A 19,576-nucleotide genomic window follows, 5' to 3' on the forward strand; every position below is an offset into this window, starting at 1 on the left:
AAGAAGTGCATGAAAACTGTAGCTTGGTTTATGCGTCATTTGTATGGGTGGGGTATTGTGTGTATTCTATCCACATGGTGGCAGCATGTAACACTGTAATGTGCCCAGAAACACCTCCTGCTGTGAGGACGTGTGCTTTTAACAATAGAATCTCATCGGAGTCTGTTAACATACGACCGGTTCCTTTTTTAACACACTTTATTTGTTCCTTTCCGCAATTCAACTGAACAGTTTCAACATCGATGGCATTAAAGGGAACGGGAAGAAAACCTCTACTCCTCATGTTCAGTGTACCAGTTCATTCCTGTATTTTAATGACAACATGTACATATTTAATGATCGTTACGTAATGCTTATTCAGCACTCTGATGCATTATGAAGCTTTACTTAAGGTTACATACATGGCCAATAAAGCTGATTCTGACTCTGAAAGAGCATTATTAAATGGTTAATTATGGTAAAGTAATGCTTATATAGCATGCACAGTAATTAATTGGTTATAATATAAGTTAAAGGTACAAGCAAACTACCATGGAGGGTGTCCACTGATCTCAACCATATCGACACAAGTTGGAGGATGAACAGGTAAGTGATCATTATCCTTAAATAAGAATTATACAAACTAAGTTTTCTCTTAATGAAATGGTCTCACTGTGAACTTCACGACAACAAGGTCATTTACATATTTAAGAGTTTACTCATAATAGTACCTTTATTAACATGTAAAGTCTTAATAAAGGTTAAGAGACATTTCTTAATGACCTAATGCTCATTTTTGTATTACTTGACTAATTTAATAATCAACTAATATTAATTGCATGTTCTCAAACATTAACTAATGTATGTGTTGCTGCTCTATTGCTCCCTGCTCTGCTCTGAACCTAGTCGTGATTTATCCCTTCATGCTTTTTTTGACCTCTTTTCCAACTTTCAAGATTGCCACAGCTAATTAATTAGATGCTCCTCTTTCCGCAGAGTATTTGAAAATAGCCATTTATTGTAGATGGGCAAATCTCTGCACTCAGATGACTACCCACCTTCACTGACGAGCTCATGGCCGAGCTCATGGACGAGCTGAGTTGTCATTGAATAAGCTACGATAAGCAAAAATAGAAGAAGTACAGATTTTAGGAAGAAAAACTTCATTCCATTCCACATGGGAGCCAGAGCCTTCAGTTATCAAGCTCCTCTTCTGTGGAACCAGCTTCCCGTTTCAGTCCGGGGGGCAGACACATTTAAGAGTAGGCTTAAGACTTTCCTCTTTGATAGTGCTTATAGTTAGGGCTGGCTCTGGCTTGCCTTGGACCGGCCCATGGACAAACTGGTATAGGCAAAAACTACAGGGGGACTTCCTACACTGAGCACCTCTCTCCTCCTCTTCTTCACCTCCGTCTGTATGCATTGATGTCCCATTAATGCTCATTACTAACTTTACTTCTTCCCCGGAGTATTTGTGCTTTCTCGCCTCACAGGATGACCGCAGTTTTATCTGGACACTGGTTCGTCAACCAGCCATGGCCCTGCTGACACCTACTACGATCTTCATTATTAACATTATTAATCCGATTACCGACACCATTAATGCACAGTACTGATTTTGTCTCTTCCCCGGAGTCCTTGTGCTTCCTCTCCTCACAGGTTTCCATGGAGCATGGTTTCATCTGGACCCTGGTCCTTCCTCCTACCATGGCCCTGCTGACTCCAACTGCTAATATCACTTTTATTATTACTCACATTACTATTTCATACTACCGATACCATTAATGCACATTATTGACCTGCTTCTTCACCAGAGTCTCTGTGCTTTCTCGCCTCACAGGTTCCTGTGTATCCGGGTTAAACCTGGACCAGGTCTTACCTCCTGTCGTGGTTGTGTCATACATTGAATGTGCTGTAATTACATTGAATGTGTTGTAATTCACTATCCTGTTCTACACATGACATCATTGCACTTCTGTCCATCCTGGGAGAGGGATCCCTCCTCTATTGCTCTCCCACAGGTTTCTTCCTCTTTCCTCCCCGTTAAAGGGGTTTTTTGGGGAGTTTTTCCTGTTCTGATGTGAGGGTCCCGGGACAAGAAGATGTCAAATGTGTACATGTTGTAAAGCCCTCTGAGGCAAATTTGTAATTTGTGATTTTGGGCTACACAAAAATGAATTGAATTGAATTGAATCCACATCTGGAAATGTGTCGTCCAGGTCAGTGGTGGCTGGCAAATAGAGGGCGCTATGGTGCCGCCCCCCCTTGAGCCACAGAAAATAAAAAAATTATAATAAATTGTACAAATTGTCAATATTTGTGTTTTTGAACATATGGAATGCACCCAGTAATATGTGTAAAATATATCTGCACAAAATATATGCTTTTCCTGCACGTCAGGTTTGGCTAGCTGGATGACGTCACGCTAATAACTTATTTAGCTTTTTAAAACAACGGGGACGGATCCATCACCGACAGTTAGGGAGTGAGGGATGAGGAGGTAAGGAAACATGAGAACACCAGGGTAGGGAGTGAGGGATGAGGAGGTAAGGAAACATGAGAACACCAGGGTAGGGAGTGAGGGATGAGGAGGTAAGGAAACATGAGAACACCAGGGTAGGGAGTGAGGGATGAGGAGGTAAGGAAACATGAGAACACCAGGGTAGGGAGTGAGGGATGAGGAGGTAAGGAAACATGAGAACACCAGGACACACATGGAGAACTCTGTCAAGCTACATATTAGGCAAAGTGAACATCTTTTCTTCTACATAGCTGTCCTCAGTCTCATCTGCTTAACTTGGTCATGGAGGCATCAACATGTAATAGAGATGTTAAATTAACAGTGAAAACTCATCATAGCTTAATTTAACATCAGTATTCATAATTACACTTCATGTTTACTTCTCCTGATCTTTACCTCCTATAACAAGGTCCATAGGGACATCTCAATAAATAAACATGTTATATTATATTATATAAGTGTTATTTACTGATTACACCCCTAATGTATTCGTATTAAACCGTTCAGTACGAGGCTTACGAACCGAACAACACGTTTGAATAATAATAGTGGGTTTGGAAAATGCAGAAGCTTAAATAGTGGGAAATATAATGTTTTCGGTGGACTTTGCTCAAACTGGCAACCCACATGACGTAACAGACAGCTGTCTGAAACTCCGACCCCGGAAGAAAAACATTCTACACGCGACGCTAAACTAGCTTAGTGGAAAACAATAGCAGAAAACACGCTACACTCCCACAGCGTTTAGCTGTTCCTACTGATTCAAACAGGCCTAAAGCAGTCGCCACACAATCCCCATTTCTCCAGACCATCATTCTTGCTTTGTTAAAGAAAACAAAACCCCAAACAGAGAATCAAATGTCCGACACTAACCCCACGATGACGGGATGCTTCGTCATTAACAAGTCAGAATCAATGTAATTAACAGAATGACAAGAACAAACTCACAAGAACCAGTCACATATATTTATATGACAACAAAGCAACAAATCAATCCAGCAACACTGCAGCGCTAACACAGTATTCTACCGCACACTAAAGAGCACCATTCAAATAGTATCCACATCAGAGGGAACAATATTAACCATATCATAAAAACAACACCATAGACACATGAACACAGTAGTAACGCTGCAGATGTAAAAACACAAAAGCACTTCACTTACCACAGCTGCTGTTCACTTAAAGACAAAGTCCATCCTCCTTTCTTTGATTACAGAGTTTAATGACGCGGTTGTACAGAACATCGGTTAAGTTCAGTTCCAGTAAGAGGTTCTCCTGCGAACATGTTCGTTGATCCACTCGGGTCTCAGCTGAAGTTTTCAAAAGCACCGTAGCTTGTAAGTGTCCTGTCGTGCTATGGTGTCGTTTTGCTGCCTTGGTTAGCGTAGCGTAGCTCCAAACAGCTCCAAACACCAAGACGCTCAGTTGCAAATGAAACGCATTCCCAGCCATAACATGTGCAACGCTTCTCCGATGCTGAAATACCGTTCAAATCCTTTTCCATGCTGATCAGGGCTGCTAGCTGTGGGGTTGACCGACCCTGTCCAGCTTTTCCTGAAATGTCCTTCTTGAGAAATCCGTTTCTCCTCCTTCAGCAATTGAGTGTTAAAAAAACAAAGTTAGGTAATAAAAAAAAGAATCGACACCAAGCAAAACGCAAAAAATGTCAAAACTTCTTATATATATTTCAACTTGGACTCTTACTACTAATACTAACTTCTGCTAGCTGCTTCAGCTTCAAAACAGTCACGCTAGCCCACTGACCAATCACAGCGCATGTTAATGCTGACGTACTTGGAGGCTACGGCTGGGACTGGAGGTCGCCGCGGTTCGGAGACGGCGGCGGCCGGGACTGGAGGTCGCCGCTGTTCGGAGACGGCGGCGGCCGGGACTGGAGGTCGCCGCGGTTCGGAGACGGCGGCGGCCGGGACTGGAGGTCGCCGCGGTTCGGAGACGGCGGCGCAGAGGCCGTAGGAACTGGAGCTGGCTGCGTCGCAGAGGCGGCAGGAACAGGAGCTGGCTGGAATGCCGTCCGAATACGGGGAGCCGGAGTCGGCCACCGAGTGTTCCGCTACACTTGCTTGGCCCCGTCTCCGGCTGAGAAGGTGCTTAGCCATATAATCAGAGTCCACCAGAGGGTCAAAAACCCTCATCCTCCACAAAGTCCACATAACCCACAGTATTAGGCCGATCAAAACCTAATGTTCTCGCGGCCCAGTCCAAAGCCCTTCCCCGCAGTAATCCAACCACGTAGGACACCTTGGACCCGTCCGAGGCAAAAGTCTGAGGCATAGCAACAGGAAGCCCTGGCACTTCCCCAGTGTTCCGTCATAGGACTCCGGAGACGGCACGGGGGCTTCCCGGACCGACAGAGCGAGGACTGGAGGGATTAGTGCGGGTGCTGGAACTGGTGGAGACTTGACTGTCCGAGCTAGTTCCTGCACGAAACAGCCAATACGGGAAACTTCAGCCGTGAAGCTTCTCATCTCCTCCAGCAGAGTGTTATGTCCGTAGAGCGTAGCTGCTCCTGTGGTTGCTGGGTCCATTATGGTCAGGTCGTTCTGTCACTGGAGTTCACGGTTAGGACCCAATAGCAAGACCACAGGAGACAGAAGTTGATATAAACAAGGTTTTATTTAGCTTGAATAAAGAGGACAGGAAGGTGTGGAGCCCGTGGTCCGACACCAGAGAGGAGGCAGATCGACGGTGTGAGTCCCGTGGCTCGACACCGGAGGGCTGGTAGTTTGACGGCGTGAAGTCCCGTGGCTCGACACCGGAGGGCTGGCAGTTTGACGGCCTGTGTAGTCCGTTTAACACAAAGGAGGGCAGAGCGACGGTGTGTAGTCCGTAAACATGAAGGAGGGCACGGGGAATTCCCGGACCGACGGACACCGGAGGAAGGCGCTCGAGGCAGAAGAATCTACGGGGTTGAAGTGGGGGGCCCTGCCCGTTTGTCAACATGTCCACCCGCGATGCAGGCACAACGCTCCTCTGCGCCCCCGTGTTGCAGAGAAAGCGCCGCCCGGAAGTATTCATTAAATATCTTGTTTTTGATTACCACAAATCCATATTTTAATTTTTCCTTTCTTAATTTATGAACTAAAATAGTTTTTGTATTTTTACATCAAGTTTACACACATGGGTCCAAAATGACCTGTGTAAGTGTGATACAAATTTAAAAGACATATTATAATAATGATTTTGTTAAAATTATTATTTTAGCAGTGATTTGGACCAAATAATTACACATTTAATATTTGAAATGTTTACTTTGTCACACTCACACATAACATACACGATACAACCGATAACACTGATATTGAACTGTAAGTGTGTCTGTAGTGTTATTGTAGTGAACTGTGGTGAATGTATAACATGAATAAATAAAAGAAAAGAACTGATTCAATAAACTCATATGGGTACAGTGCAAATTGCCATCTTAGTGCATACATGCCTCCCAAATGACAATCAAGGTGTGTGCTCCTTGCACACAGGGCTGGTGCACTTTGAACACCAGCTGCTGGCTTTTTTATGAGGAAGTAAATTAAATAAATATATTCCACTTGGTTGATCTTTGTTTTAGCTATCTTAACAGACTACCGAGAGAAACACCTCTACAGTGGTTGTTGTATTGACTGGGAAAGGACTGTATATTTTTACTGTGGTTCATTAAAAGTTGTGGCCACCAGGGGGCATCCATCAGAATGCACTCCAGACAAGATGTTCCTTTTGAGAGGTTTATTGGCTACCATCCACAAGTTGTTTTCAGTCCATCGCATGCTTGTGTATAAACATCTGGCCCATTACTTCCACATCAATTGGGGAACATGTCTTTACACACCGCTGGTCGCCTGGCAACCTGACAGTGAGGAAAATAATCCCATAAATCACTGCTCCCATGCAAACTAGTCTACAATGCATGTGTGTGCTCCTGCCAACCGGAAAGCAATACAGAATACAATATTTGAAAAAAAAGCTCTCTCATTGTTTCCTGCAAAAAAATTGTATTAAATTAAAACAGACTGGCTTCACCACTATTTACTTTGCTGTTGTATATACCAGTTTAAAGTGCTTTTTAAAAAACAGGCAGTTTCATGGCATGATCTAGTTTTTCCATTTAACGCTTTTATTCTGAAAATACCCTTCCCGGAAATCCTGGTTCTGTTATTGCAGAGACTCGGAGCACAGCTGTTTTGAGCAGAACAGTCTACATTCATGGTTCAGATAGCACATTGCTGCTCTGGACGTTATCCTGACTACTCGTCTCTTCACATCTTCGAGCGGACTCGCGGTGCTCCTTTTCGGCAGCCGTCTCGTGCCGTGTTCTGCGCTCACGAGAGGATGGTTTTGTCAACATCACACCAAGTCGCTCTGGCGTTCACGGCCGTGCTTTTCACGTTCGTCGTCCTGCCCAGGATGTTCAGCAGCGGGACTGGGGCGAAGGAAACGAGAGTGGACCCCCGCTACAGCAAAAAAGGTAGGAAAGCTCACTTTAGTCGCAGAGGAAAAGGACACGGCAACACGGTACTGTGCGCGTGTCCTTACACATGTCATTTTACCTCGAGCGCACTTGTCGCTCCACTTTGCCTCAGCTAACGCGTGGACTAACAAGTGAAGTGCACGAAAGAAGACCATATGCACAGTTTATGGTCGAAACAGAAGGGTTTCTGTCCCGCACATCAACGTGATTGTGCACCGGCGTCTATTAAAGGTGCAACGCTCCGTTAAACACAATTCAAGTGATGCAGGCCAGCCAGTAAAGTCGGTACCGACTTTGTGTCGACCGAATTGTTTTCAAATGTTCACATCTGTCTCTTAAATCAGCGCAATGATTTCAGCGAACAAGAAGCATACAGTGTATCATTTATGTTTTGTTAAATGCTCTCTGTACTTCCCACACTGGGAGTATCAAAGGGAGAGCCACACTCTGGGTAAAGGAATATCATACCTGCCGTGGGTTTGTTCCTTTCTGCCAGCTGTGGCTTGGTGTCCAACCTACAGGGGTGTCCCTGTAGGTTGGACAGATTTCAATTCAGTTTATTTTGTATCGGCCCAAATCACAAATTTGCCTCAGAGGGCTTTACAATCTGTACCCATGCAGGGGGACCTACTGGCCCCCAATCCACCCGGTTCCAGAGCGCTGTTGTTTAGGTCTGGGTTGGACATCAGCTGGACTGAATCACACTTTTAAGGAGTAGAAATTACATTTCATTATTTTTCTTACCATGGGCCACCTTGACTTTAAAGTAATACTTAAAGACGTTATGTTGCACAAGGGGAATTATTTGCGTCCCTCCAAATTACCTCAACTATTCCCTTTTGATTTACTAATTTGTTGAGTAAATGTAAAATTGCAAGCTTCTACCTTGGTTCAGACATTTCACATATTTATTGGGCGAATGCATCAATAGCTATTTACGTTAAGATGCTGAAATGCTCTGAGGAGCTGACGGACAAATCCAGTGTAAGGTGATAATACTTTGTTGGTCCATCACCTTTGACCGTTCACGTTTGAACAATTGTTAACATCAAAATATTGATTGAAGCAGCAGCTTCATAATGTATATACCTCACTGGGGTCATTTGACTGAAGGAAAGATGTAGAGATCTCATCATGGGTGCTATCGCTGTGGTATAAATATTCATGTCAACAAACATTTTGGTGTAACTTGCATTTGTGTATAACCTCAAAAGTTTGAACTTGTTGTTAAAGGAAACACCGAGGTGGGAACCAGGTCTTCTCAACATGATCACACACTTCTATGTCACGGTCCTCTATGACAGGGGTTCTTAACCTTTTTGACCTCGGGGCCCAACTGTTCAAGTACAAAGTGTCCCAGGGCCCACTCTGACTATATGCATCAAAAGTGTCAGACAACCTGTAGGTCATACAGAAACAGAGCAGTGGGCCTTTGGAGTCAGTAAAAATTTAAGATTTTTGTCCGCATAAAATAAAAAAGTATCTTTCAGTATGAATAACTGCCGGTGGCTGTATCTGTACAGGTAAAGGACAGTATAGGGCTGTAACTACACTATCAGTGAACAACTGCCTCAAATTTGAAGAAGATTGGACAAAGTATGACCATTCTACAGAGTTTCTTCATGAAGAGATCCAGGCGGAGCTCTAAAAGGACATTTGGAGACCCAAATGGACACATGGTAACCACATGATATTCTGACACACTAAAGGTGTTTCTCCCTTTATATTTTGATATTATATTATTTTCCTTTTATTATTAGCCTTTGCAAATTGCAAAAACTATGTATATATGGTGGAAGACATGGTGTGTGAGTAGCGGACTTGCTGTGCTTAATGGCTGCGACCGAGCGCACGATCGAGAATGAGAATAGCTCAGTTACGCAAACGTTGGTTGACGGCTTATAGAAGAGGAGGATAAGGTTTGTACTATAAGTACTAGCGTTTTCTGAAGGCAGTAGCTCCATGGTAACATCCGCCAGCACGTTGTCGGGTCTGTAATGTGTCTTTTTCCGTCGAAATGCTGCAAGATACGACTTGCAGCGGTTATGGCGACTTTGGACAGTGTGTGTGTGGGCTCCTTTTGTGGAGAAACCATAAGAAATGAAAGAAAATCGATGATTTCTTTGCAAAGATGAGGATTTTGGGCATGCTGGGATACCAAACACGGACATGTTTTGTGACGTATTTGCGCAAACAAGCCGTAGGAACGGAAGGGGAGGGGATCGAGGATGCCGGTGTTGAACAGGCAAAACCCTTGTTAAATAAATGAGATGATAGAATGTGATGATCACAAAGACATTTATTATCATGTGTCTGTAAACCTGCATACACAACAAGAAGCCCAACAGACTTTCCCACGAGCGTTGGATGTTTCGTCGCTACGTGTCTCTTTATTTTTGAAGGCTTCAGAGCTTCGTTTGATAGCATTAGCTCACATTCCACACACTGAGTACTCGGCTCTGCCTCGTTGCCTCCGTTCACAAAGCCGTACTTAAGAAAGTCAGGGTTGTACTTGCACACACATTTAGACTTTTGGGGGGTATGGCACCACTGTCGTCTTCATTTTTTCTTTTTAATAACTTATCCATAACTTTCGCTACAGGCTAGCGGCTAGCTGAGTGTCTTCTTCTGCTTATTGCAGCTTGTTAAACAACTGACTGACGCATTACCGCCACCAGGTGGTGGGAAGCTGTATTGTAACTGAGCGTCTCATGGATAACAGTAATATCTCTGGTGTCTTCAATTGATAACCTATGCGGTCCCGCGGCCCACAGGTGCAAAACTGAAAGTTTTTCGCGGCCCTCTAGGTGGCGCTCGCGGCCCAATCATGGGCCCTATGGTTAAGAATCACTGCTCTATGACACATGATCATGTATGTGTCAATCATAAAGCTGGATTTATATTTTCATCTTTTGTTTACTATTATGATCAAATGCATTCTCTGTGACTGTACACAAGTGGTCACGTTCTCAATAAACAGTTCTTCAGTTCAGAGTATTTTATCGAACCTCTTCTTTGAACTGCGTTCCTGAGTGGTGTTTAAAATGGTCTTGAATGAGCCTAACGAACTAAACCAGGACTTGAAGTGTATCTTGTCACATTCAATCTTAAATCGAACACGTGTACTAACCAGCACGACCACAGTGCAGCAGTCAGGGGGAAGGTTTGTCTGTTTTTAGGTGTGGAGGTTGATTGTAGGACACTGATCATTGTTGTATTCGTAGCAGCAGGTCCGGGTGCAGTGAAGGGTCAGCCCGTCAACTCTAACGCCCCCGGTTCATCTCAGACCGCCGAGAACATGCAGCAGATGAAGAAGCTGATGGAGCAAGAGCTGAAGAGTGAAAAGTACAACCAGTACAAGTCCAACAGCAACAAGAGCTACGTGTTCACGCTGATGCCCCTCTACGCCATCGGGGTCGGAGTGTTTGCGGCCTACAAGTTTTTGAAGGTAAAGTAAAGACTCGTACATTGAGACAAGCTACAACTTTGAAAGAGCAAAAAATGCATATATCACATCGTTCTCTTCAACTCTCAGATCAAGTCTGCAGACGACCAGACGCAAAAGGACAAATTTGCAAAGGGAGCCAAAAAGTCAGTGGCGGCAGGTCTGTGTCGCGTGCGCCGGGCTTTCTCTTTGCATATCCGTGTTATGTCTTCTGGTCAAACGTATATTTGATTACCGTGAGTAATTCAGATGTGTGGTTTCTACTTGTGTTGGTTTTGCATGCAGAGAACCAGCTGAGCGAGCTGGAACAAAGGCTGGCGCAGACGGAGAGGATGCTCAACTCCATCCTCACGCAGCTGGACCCGCTCACGAACTGGTGCGTGATGATCGGTGTTAGTTTCCATGCGCTCTGGTCTCCACGCCTGCGGTTTTGAAACATGATCCCACTTTACTGTCCCTGTTCTCTTTTAGCAGGCCTGTAGTATAAAGCAGCATGTGTATGCATTCAGTATACCTTCAGTAGCTAGCGTAGCGTAGCATAGAAGCCTTCAACCCCTCCAGGTAACAAGTCACTATTCCACAGCGTTTAACCAAGAGGAGCGCCAGATCCACCAAACTATTGCATGGGAGTCTATGGAGCAGAGTTCAGCTCGTGGTCGGCCCCTGGTCACAGCTGGCTGATGCTACGCTGTGATTGGCCAGTCTGTGTTCGAGAGCCAGGACTTAGCGAAAGGTTAATTTGAACTTCAGTATCTTGCCCAAGCACACCTGGACAGGGATCGAAACCACCGACCTTCTCCACAGGCACCTCATGAATAGCATAAGAGTTATTCCAGCTTCTTTGCTCCTCCACGTAAAGGGCAGTGTTTGTTAGACCACATGCTCAGAGGAGCGCCTCTGAGATCGACATGTTTTCACTTCTTATTTCTCTTCAGTGTGAAGTCCGTGGCCCAGGAGCAGAAGAACGAGATCATGTCTCAACTCCAGACCATCCGGCACCTGATGAAGAAGAGAGGAATGGACTGTCCCCCCCTGAACGGTGGGCTGACCGACTGTCTCCGACTGTTTTCTCAGGAATTAATATTCACACGGTTACTTCGACTCAATTGGCTCAGGAATCACAAACCTCCAATGTTGGCATGCGTCCGTGCAGGATGCATTCTGAGGGCGTGTTTTTCCAATGAAGACCCAGAATGGCGAACCCCAGGCCAGATAATGAGCTCTAGAACACACAGCCATGCTTCATGCCGCGGCCACGACGTGTGTTCAAGTCCAGTGGCCACGTTGAGACGCATCGCTTCCAAACACAGTGTTGAATGTGATTTTACTCCCCGATGTGGTGGCAGTCTGATGTCTGACTGCACGTCCCGTTAACGTTCCCCGTCTTCCATTTAGCTCTGGGAGACATCGATCAAATGTCTCTGTACTTTATTGATAGATGGGGATATAATGTGAAGATATTATACAGTAGGGACGGCCATTGATACTTTCAGAAGACATACAACGTAGATGCACTAGAAACATCAGATACGAATATATATTTGTATTATTGTATTTTGTATATATTATCACGATGAAAAACAATATGTACTATGCTGGGCATTTAACACTTAAAATATGAGCATGTCGGTGATCTCTGGTGGACAAATGATGGGATGGTCACACGTTTCTAAAGCACAGGCGACACATCTCTGGCACCTCTGTGCAGCCGTTCCTTAATGTGACTCCATTATACACTGAACACAGTTAGAAATGCATCACTGTTATTTTCTCCCCTTATTTGTAAAAGTTTTTCTTTGCACACAAAATGCTTATTTCTCTCCAAGCTTTGTGCACAAGTTAGTTTAAATCCACGTCAGTGAGCACTTCTCCTCGTGTCCAGATGATTCATCTCTGTCTGTTTCTGTGTGATGTTGGTGTTTTAAAGGGTCAGTTTGGTTTCACCAAAGTCCCACTATCCCTTTAGTTAGTTAGTGTCCGGCTCCTCTTTGAGACTGTATCTTCACTTTGCATCGCTTGTCTTCCAGAGGCGTCCTGCGAGCGTAACCTGGACGACCTCATCGAGTCACTCGGAGCCGGCGAGGCCTCGGCAGCGGAAGCTCCTCTGGCGGACAAGCAGAGCTCTCCGGGGACAGCAGAGGCTGAACAAGTCTATCAGAAGCGTCTGGAAGACGAAGCCGCAACAGAAGGTGAAGAGATGAAGGACCTCGTACCAGAGGAGTCAGACGGGGAAGCGGAGGAAGATGGCAATGAGGAGGAGGACGAAGAATTGGAGGACTCTGAGCTCATACCTTCACTGGAGGACTCGTACGAGACAAACATTGGGGAGGCTGGAGCGACGCAGCCGTCGTCCGGCCTCAGGCAACGCAACAGGCCTGACTGAACTCCCGGCGGGACTTCTGCACGGTGCAGAGATGTGACTGGTTGATATTGATTACCTGAAAGGCTTTCATTCCAAAAAGCTGTCAGTATAATCACCAAAAACATATATTGCATTATAACCTAACAAGGAAAGTTGGCCATCACACAGGGCTTTATTTCCCTGTCACACTCCCAAGGACCAGCACATGTGTGTTACATGTTACACATCATGCCAACGTCTCCCACAGAAGGCCGTTAGTCATTGCTCTGTTGAAGCACTGAAAGCTCCGCTCCACTCTTGTTTTGGTTTTTCATTATCATATCTTGTGTATAGTACCTAGTACTTTAAAAAAAAATTAAATTTAATACAATTTTTTGGTACCACATCAGTCGAGGTTCCAAGCGAGCCGTGGCGATACTGTAAGTAATTAGAATACTGCAGGCCACTGACCTCATGGGACATCCTTCACAAACCCGCCATTCTTTTAAATCGCCATGTCAGCCTCAATGGTGACCACAATTAGTTTTGTTTTTATTAACATGACCCAATTTTTAATTTTCTTTTTTAATTGGCTGCCCTCACAACTACGCACAGAACTAACAGAATGCAGAGGTTCCTCTGGTCGGTTACCGATGAAAGGGTTCAGCAGTTTACACGTTGAATGTTACGTATTGTGCGGCGTCTCTGTCGGCTGAGAGTTCCGCCCACACTGAGGGTTCACTATCTCCAGTGGAAAACTAAATGGAGGGAAAGACCAGGTGCCTAAATATTGTTCCGTAAATATTGACCCCATCTCAACAGCTAGCGCATCACTGAGCCGCCTCACCATTCAGGGAGCTCTTGTTCCCTGAATGGAAGCATCTGTATTTGCTTTATTTGCCACCACATTTATTCCGATTGCTCCTTTTTAATATGTCACTCATCCTCATAATAATCCCGTGCAGACATAATTGATTTGTAGCGGTGAGGGATGAGTGAAGCATAAAACCTCTATTACCCTCGCACAAAAAATGTGCAAAAGCTCTGACACACGCGTGACCATGCAACACATTGCACCACACTTGGTGCTTTCATAAACGGCAGTTTGTAGGGAATATTCTTCAGTGCGTTCACAATGGTCGTTGGTTTAGGTTTGCACTTGATTGAATGCCAAACGTGTATAATCTACATATGATGAGGTGGCGGTCGAGACCTTTACCATTGCATTTCTCACGGTGGACAACTTGTCCGATGTCACAGATAACAGTCATGACTGCGGTCCATTCAGTGCAAGGACTGTCTTACGCTGTAATGGAACAAAACCACTGTTGATGTTATTAGTTCCCTGCTGTGAGAAGTGATGATTAATGCCACAGGACATGAGCCTGGAGCTCTTAATAGACCCGGCTTCTCTGTTCTCATTGCTGCATCTTAACCCTGCACCACCCTGTGCTGCCTCCTGCTAGCGGGGATGAGACAATTGCAGAGTTGATGTTGCTTTTTTATTTTTATTAATGCATACTAATGGATGACTTTTTTTTTATCACAGAGGGCTGTTGCTGGATGTGATGAGCCTACTTTGACTCCAGAATATTCTAATGTTCAGAGGAAGTGTGAACTCGGGCTTGCGGCATGCCGCCGATACATCGAAACATAACTGCATGTCTTTCTTCGTCTTTTGTTTTTGGTGTCTACACATTGTGACTGTAGTGTTTTCATTCATGCTGTCTTGTTGTATAACATACATCCAAGCTACATTGAGGGAGCTTCTCCAAATATCCAAGTACAATGAAAACATTTCGGTCCTGATTTAAAAGGAAAAGAAACCTTTCTGTAATTTGTGCGGAGCTCAGTTTCTACCCAATGACTGAACTATACATGAGTTATTGTCGTATGATGATCCAGTCTGTTACAGGTTAGGACTGCACAGTTGAGGATCTACTGAGGTCTCATTTAACCTTGCAGTACATAGTAGCCCAAATGTTGATGTAATAAAATGAGCTAAATGTTTGATCATATTTTCCAAAATCTTCCACATCTTAATACCCACAAATATTTGCCTCCATTTATTTCGTGAAATGTTTTGTATCGCTCCCCTGTTATGTATCCTGTAGTTACATTTCTGAGTTGAGTGTTGTGTTTCATGTTGGGGTTGATTGAGAACTCGGAAGAAAATAAAACTTCAAAAAAAGGTGATGCAGTTGGTCTAGACTTTTATTTTATATATATATATGTACATGTATTTTTCATAAACATTATGGAAGGATTAATTAAGAAATGTCAAGCTTGTGGACATTGAAACAGGTGTTTTCAATTAATCTGACTGATTAGACCACTGCTCAGGTTGACGTTTGGCGCTGCGTTCAGGTTATTCAGGAGTTTCTAGAATTACCAGTTTCCAACGTCAACATTCACGGAATTAACTGAGAAGCAGTTGGGGCTCAATTATACAGAAGGGATGGAAAACCAAACAAACATGAATCAGACAAACTCCGTATTTCTAGTCAATGAAACCATATCTAATGGACATAGTGTTATGTTGTCCATTAACAGTATTTGTAACACTCACACGACAAACTACGTGGTCATACAACTAAACTTGGGAATTTTCTTTCCCATCTCTACCCAATATAACATGTAGGCAGCATTAATCAGAGCTTCAGAACCATTTATTGCCATTGTATGTTGAACATACAAGGAATTTGACATGACGGGAGGTGTGTAACATGAAACAATCAATGCAAAGTAGAAACAAATTCAATTTACAGAAAATATAAGATAAAGTAAATTCTAAAATAAAGTGGAATATAAGATAAAGTGAAATATAAAATAAAGTGAAGTCGAGTGCACAAACAAACAGATAACAGGACTATAAACCAGTGAGCTGTAAGTGTAGTGTGAAAGTGTCGAGTGTGATGGAACAGATGTGCGGGGGAGTGACCGTTAGGAATTTGTCCTGTGGATGACAGAGTCAGTGGGGGTCCCGGGCTCTGTTCATGAGCCCGACTGCCGACGGGAAGAAACTGTTCATGTGTCGTGAGGTCTTGGTCCTGATGGACCTCAGCCTCCTACCAGATGGAAGGGGCACAAACAGTTTATGTCCAGGGTGGGAGGGGTCAGATACAATCCTTCTTGCTCGCTTCAGGGTTCTTAAAGTGAACAAGTACTGGAAGTGAATAAGTCCTGGAGGGACGGCAGATTGCAGCCGATCACCCTCTCAGCAGAGCGAATGATGCGCTGCAGTCTGTCCTTGTCTGTGGCTGCAGCGTACCAGACCGTGATGGAGGAGCAGAGGATGGACTCAATGATGGCTGTGTAGAAATGCACCATCATTGTCTTTGGCAGGTTGAATTTCTTCAGCTGCCTCAGGAAGTACATCCTCTGCTGAGCCTTCTTGGTGATGGAGCTGATGTTGAGCTCCCACTTGAGGTCCTGGGATATGATGGAGCCCAGGAAGAGGAAGGACTGCACCACGTCGACGGGGGAGCCACACAGGGTGATAGGGGCTGGTGGGGCTACGTACTTCCTGAAATCCACAACCATCTCCACTGTCTTTAGAGCGTTGAGCTCTAGGTTGTTCCGACCGCACCAGGTCACCAGATGGCAGTGGCGGGCCGTGCATGTTACACCTGGGCCTTCACTGCTGTGCTGCAGCTGAAACACAGCTACGGTTATTATTAGTTTCGTGTCAAAATGAAGCAAACACCTGTAGATAGAGTGCGTCTCCTCTCTGGTCTGACTGCAGCTGGGATTGTGCGCCTGTGTGTGCTTTGGGGCAGCGGAGGTGCTCACGGCAGCTCGCGGTGGAGGGACTCATGACAGCTCCCGCTGCTCGTTCACGACAGTGCAGAACGTACGTGCTTTGACGTCAAAACACCAGAAAAGTCTCCAACAACACCAGAACAAGTCTCTAGATTTGTCACTCGTAGCTTTTGACAAAACAAGTCTCCATGAGGGTTTGGAAAGCCGCCAGATTTAGCGAGAAAGTCGCCAAGTTGGCAACACTGGCACCCGCTAAATATGTCCCCAGAGCAACATAGGACGTAACAATAGTTCCCATCACATATAAAACCAAACAAAAATCCATTTTCAGTTTAAGTTGTACAAATAATATATAAACAAGTATATTAAAGCTACTGCAGATGTAAAAACAAACGCATTTAACTTACCAGAGCTGCTGTTCACTATTTAAAGACAAAGTCCATCCTCCTTTCTTTGTTAACAAAGAGTTTAATCTCACGGTTGTTCAGTACATCCGTGTGTTTTAGTTCCAGTAAGAAGTCCTTCTCCATTCATGGACACCAGTGAAGACAGTGGAGCTTCCCCACTTGTATTTCTTGAATACGTTTTAATGTGTTTGAGGCTGAAAATGTCCGCTCACAGAGGCAGCAGATATTGGGATTGTCACCGCCCAACATGTCAGGCTAGCCCACTGACCAATCACGTACTTATAGGCCAGCTAGCAGCTCTGACACGTCAAAGAATACGCCCAACATGTCAAACTAAAGATCTGATTGGTTGAAGACTATGACAATCAACAATATCGTCCCCATTCACCTAAACTGCACTGGATGCACTTGTGAGTCTGCAGGCCTCTGTTCTTACCTGGAGACACAGAGGTGAGATCTGATTGGATAAAAGCTCTACTTAAAACAAGCTGCACTGGAAGCAGAGCAACTGAGGAAGACAGGAGCTGTGCAATGAGAACATAAGATAATTTAAGAAAAATTATTAAATTATAAAATATATATATATATATATATTTTTTAAATATATAAATAGCTTTGTAATTCTGTTTAGGCCAGCAGAGAAGGCCTTGCAGGCCCTGACGGCCCGCCACTGCCAGATGGTCAGTCTCCCACCTGTAGGCGGACTCATCCCCACCAGAGATGAGTCCAATGAGGGTGGTGTCATCCGTGAACTTCAGGAGCTTGACGGACTGGTGACTATCAGTATGGCATGAAGTTATAGAAGAAGAAGTTGGGGAACAGCAAAAATAAATGAATTTGACATTACGTGCGACATATAGCAAACAGTTGCTATTTTATACACACCGCAACATTAACATTCATTCTGAGTTGTGTTTCTGGACACCTGACAAATGTAAGTGCATTATATTATGTTACATTTAAGCTCTCCTCCCACTTCTGAGGTTTAGCTAATGCAAGCATTCTGCGCATTGCTGGTTGAGTACATGTAGAAATATAATTCAGTGTATCACACTGTATATAATCCATCGGCCTTAATAATCATAATATTTATTCAGAAAGTTTGCCACTCTTCTCCTCACACAGCTCAACACCTGCGTAAGAAATACATCAAAATGTGCGGCCTGGTCGGGAATCAGTACTTTTCCTACTACTCTGCAAAACATGTTGGTCCTCCAGAAATGTTGTGTTAGGATCACAACCCAATCAGAGTCACACTTCTCTTCTGCTCCTCTATTTCAGAAACTGCAGATTCTTACTATTTATGACATCAATATTTCTCAAATGTATGTTTTTATTTATAAGATACTTTCAGGTGAAGGAATATTCCTGATCATTTCAAGACCTATTATAAAGTCAAGTCACAGGTTCACTCTCACTCAACTCGTCAATCTTCACATCTTCATCCTCCTAAGTCACTGACTAGCAGAGGTACATTTTCTGTAAGATTCAGGGAACCAAATTATGGAATAACTTTTCCCACCTAACAAAAGCATGTTCCTCTATAAAATGTTTTAAAAGATGCCGAAAAGAAAACCTGATTGCTGTTTTGTAACAGTTCTTTTATGTCTTATTGTTCATGTCTTTCCTGTTTTAGCTGTTATATTGCATTTATAGTAGCTTCACTCATAGAGACTTGTAGCATTAATGTTGCTTATGAGTTACTGCAGGTGAATAAACAAACACAAGCCCATGCTTACTCTCACACTCAACACAACTACATTATTTTGTTCTTTTGTTGTTTGTAATGTATTGATATTTCATATCTTGTAAAAACATCTAGTCATAACATTTAGTCATATCTGATGCATATTCATTTTATGTTCTCTGTAATATTGTAATATTGAAATATTATATAGGTGGAGGCTTCAAATAAGCCCAGTTGGCTTTTTGCCTCTTCCTGCTCTGTGATATTCATTTATCTCTGTTATGTTTGTTCATTTTTATGTTATTGTTTATATTGTGCAAAATAAATAAAGTGAACTAAACAGCAAAACAACATTTCAAATACCACTAAAACATTTCAGGTTTCCTAAATGTAAATCATCACATTGACATACTCGACCTCTTGATTGTGTCATTGTAATACAAAATAATATTGTTAAAATATAACAAACAGAAAGAAGCCAGATATGAAAATAATGAATCTGTTGTCGACACCTTGATATGATCTGCTATTAATCTGTAGTGAAACTATCATGTAACTATGGACCATTTCCTTTCAAATCCAATCTGAAATGAGATTTGAAGTTGGCTCATAAATGAGATTTTGAAAAGGCTTTAATGTTGAAATGCTATATCAGAATGTCCTGATTATCCCTGAGTGACACTCTGAGCTGGTGTATTATTATCAATATTCTTATGTATCACTTTCACCATTTCACATCTGGATGCTGTCACACCTCTTATGTGCATCTGCAGATTCCCAGTCGGCTGCAGCATGTGATCCCTGCACTGATTCAAAGTGAAGGAAGTTGGTGCTGCCCTTCTCATTCTGCAGTTGGCGCCACAGGCACACAGTTAAAGCAAGAGGTAAGAGATGTCCAACACTGTGCACTGGGTGGCTAAAGCATATCATTTACATGATATATCAACTTAT

At 43.6% G+C, this 19,576-nt stretch overlaps 1 protein-coding gene across 2 annotated transcripts; it reads left to right on the top strand.

The window, feature by feature from the left end:
* The first annotated feature begins 6,696 nt into the window (after window positions 1-6,696).
* LOC306795988 (uncharacterized protein) lies at window positions 6,697-14,963 on the top strand. Of its 2 annotated transcripts, none has more exons than XM_079294744.1 (6): window positions 6,697-6,980; window positions 10,208-10,431; window positions 10,519-10,588; window positions 10,714-10,804; window positions 11,364-11,467; window positions 12,456-14,963. In XM_079294744.1, exons 1-6 carry the CDS (start codon window positions 6,719-6,721, stop codon window positions 12,809-12,811), a joined length of 1,107 nt encoding a protein of 368 aa, XP_079150870.1. In that variant the 5' UTR covers window positions 6,697-6,718; the 3' UTR covers window positions 12,812-14,963. The 2 variants fall into 2 exon arrangements, with proteins under 2 accessions (XP_079150870.1, XP_079150871.1); XM_079294745.1 differs by having other exon boundaries at window positions 10,211-10,431.
* Window positions 14,964-19,576: the final 4,613 nt, after the last annotated feature.

This window comes from Melanostigma gelatinosum (assembly GCF_949748355.1).
Source record: "Melanostigma gelatinosum genome assembly, chromosome: 22".
Lineage (NCBI taxonomy): Eukaryota > Metazoa > Chordata > Actinopteri > Perciformes > Zoarcidae > Melanostigma > Melanostigma gelatinosum.

Bases quoted from the DNA above. Each gene is read 5' to 3' on its own strand.
- LOC306795988 (XM_079294744.1), top strand. From the start codon at position 6,719: ATGGTTCAGATAGCACATTGCTGCTCTGGACGTTATCCTGACTACTCG. The intron at 10,589-10,713 runs GTCTGTGTCGCG...TTTTGCATGCAG, and splicing joins CAAAAAGTCAGTGGCGGCAG to AGAACCAGCTGAGCGAGCTG. The intron at 11,468-12,455 runs GTGGGCTGACCG...CTTGTCTTCCAG, and splicing joins GGACTGTCCCCCCCTGAACG to AGGCGTCCTGCGAGCGTAAC.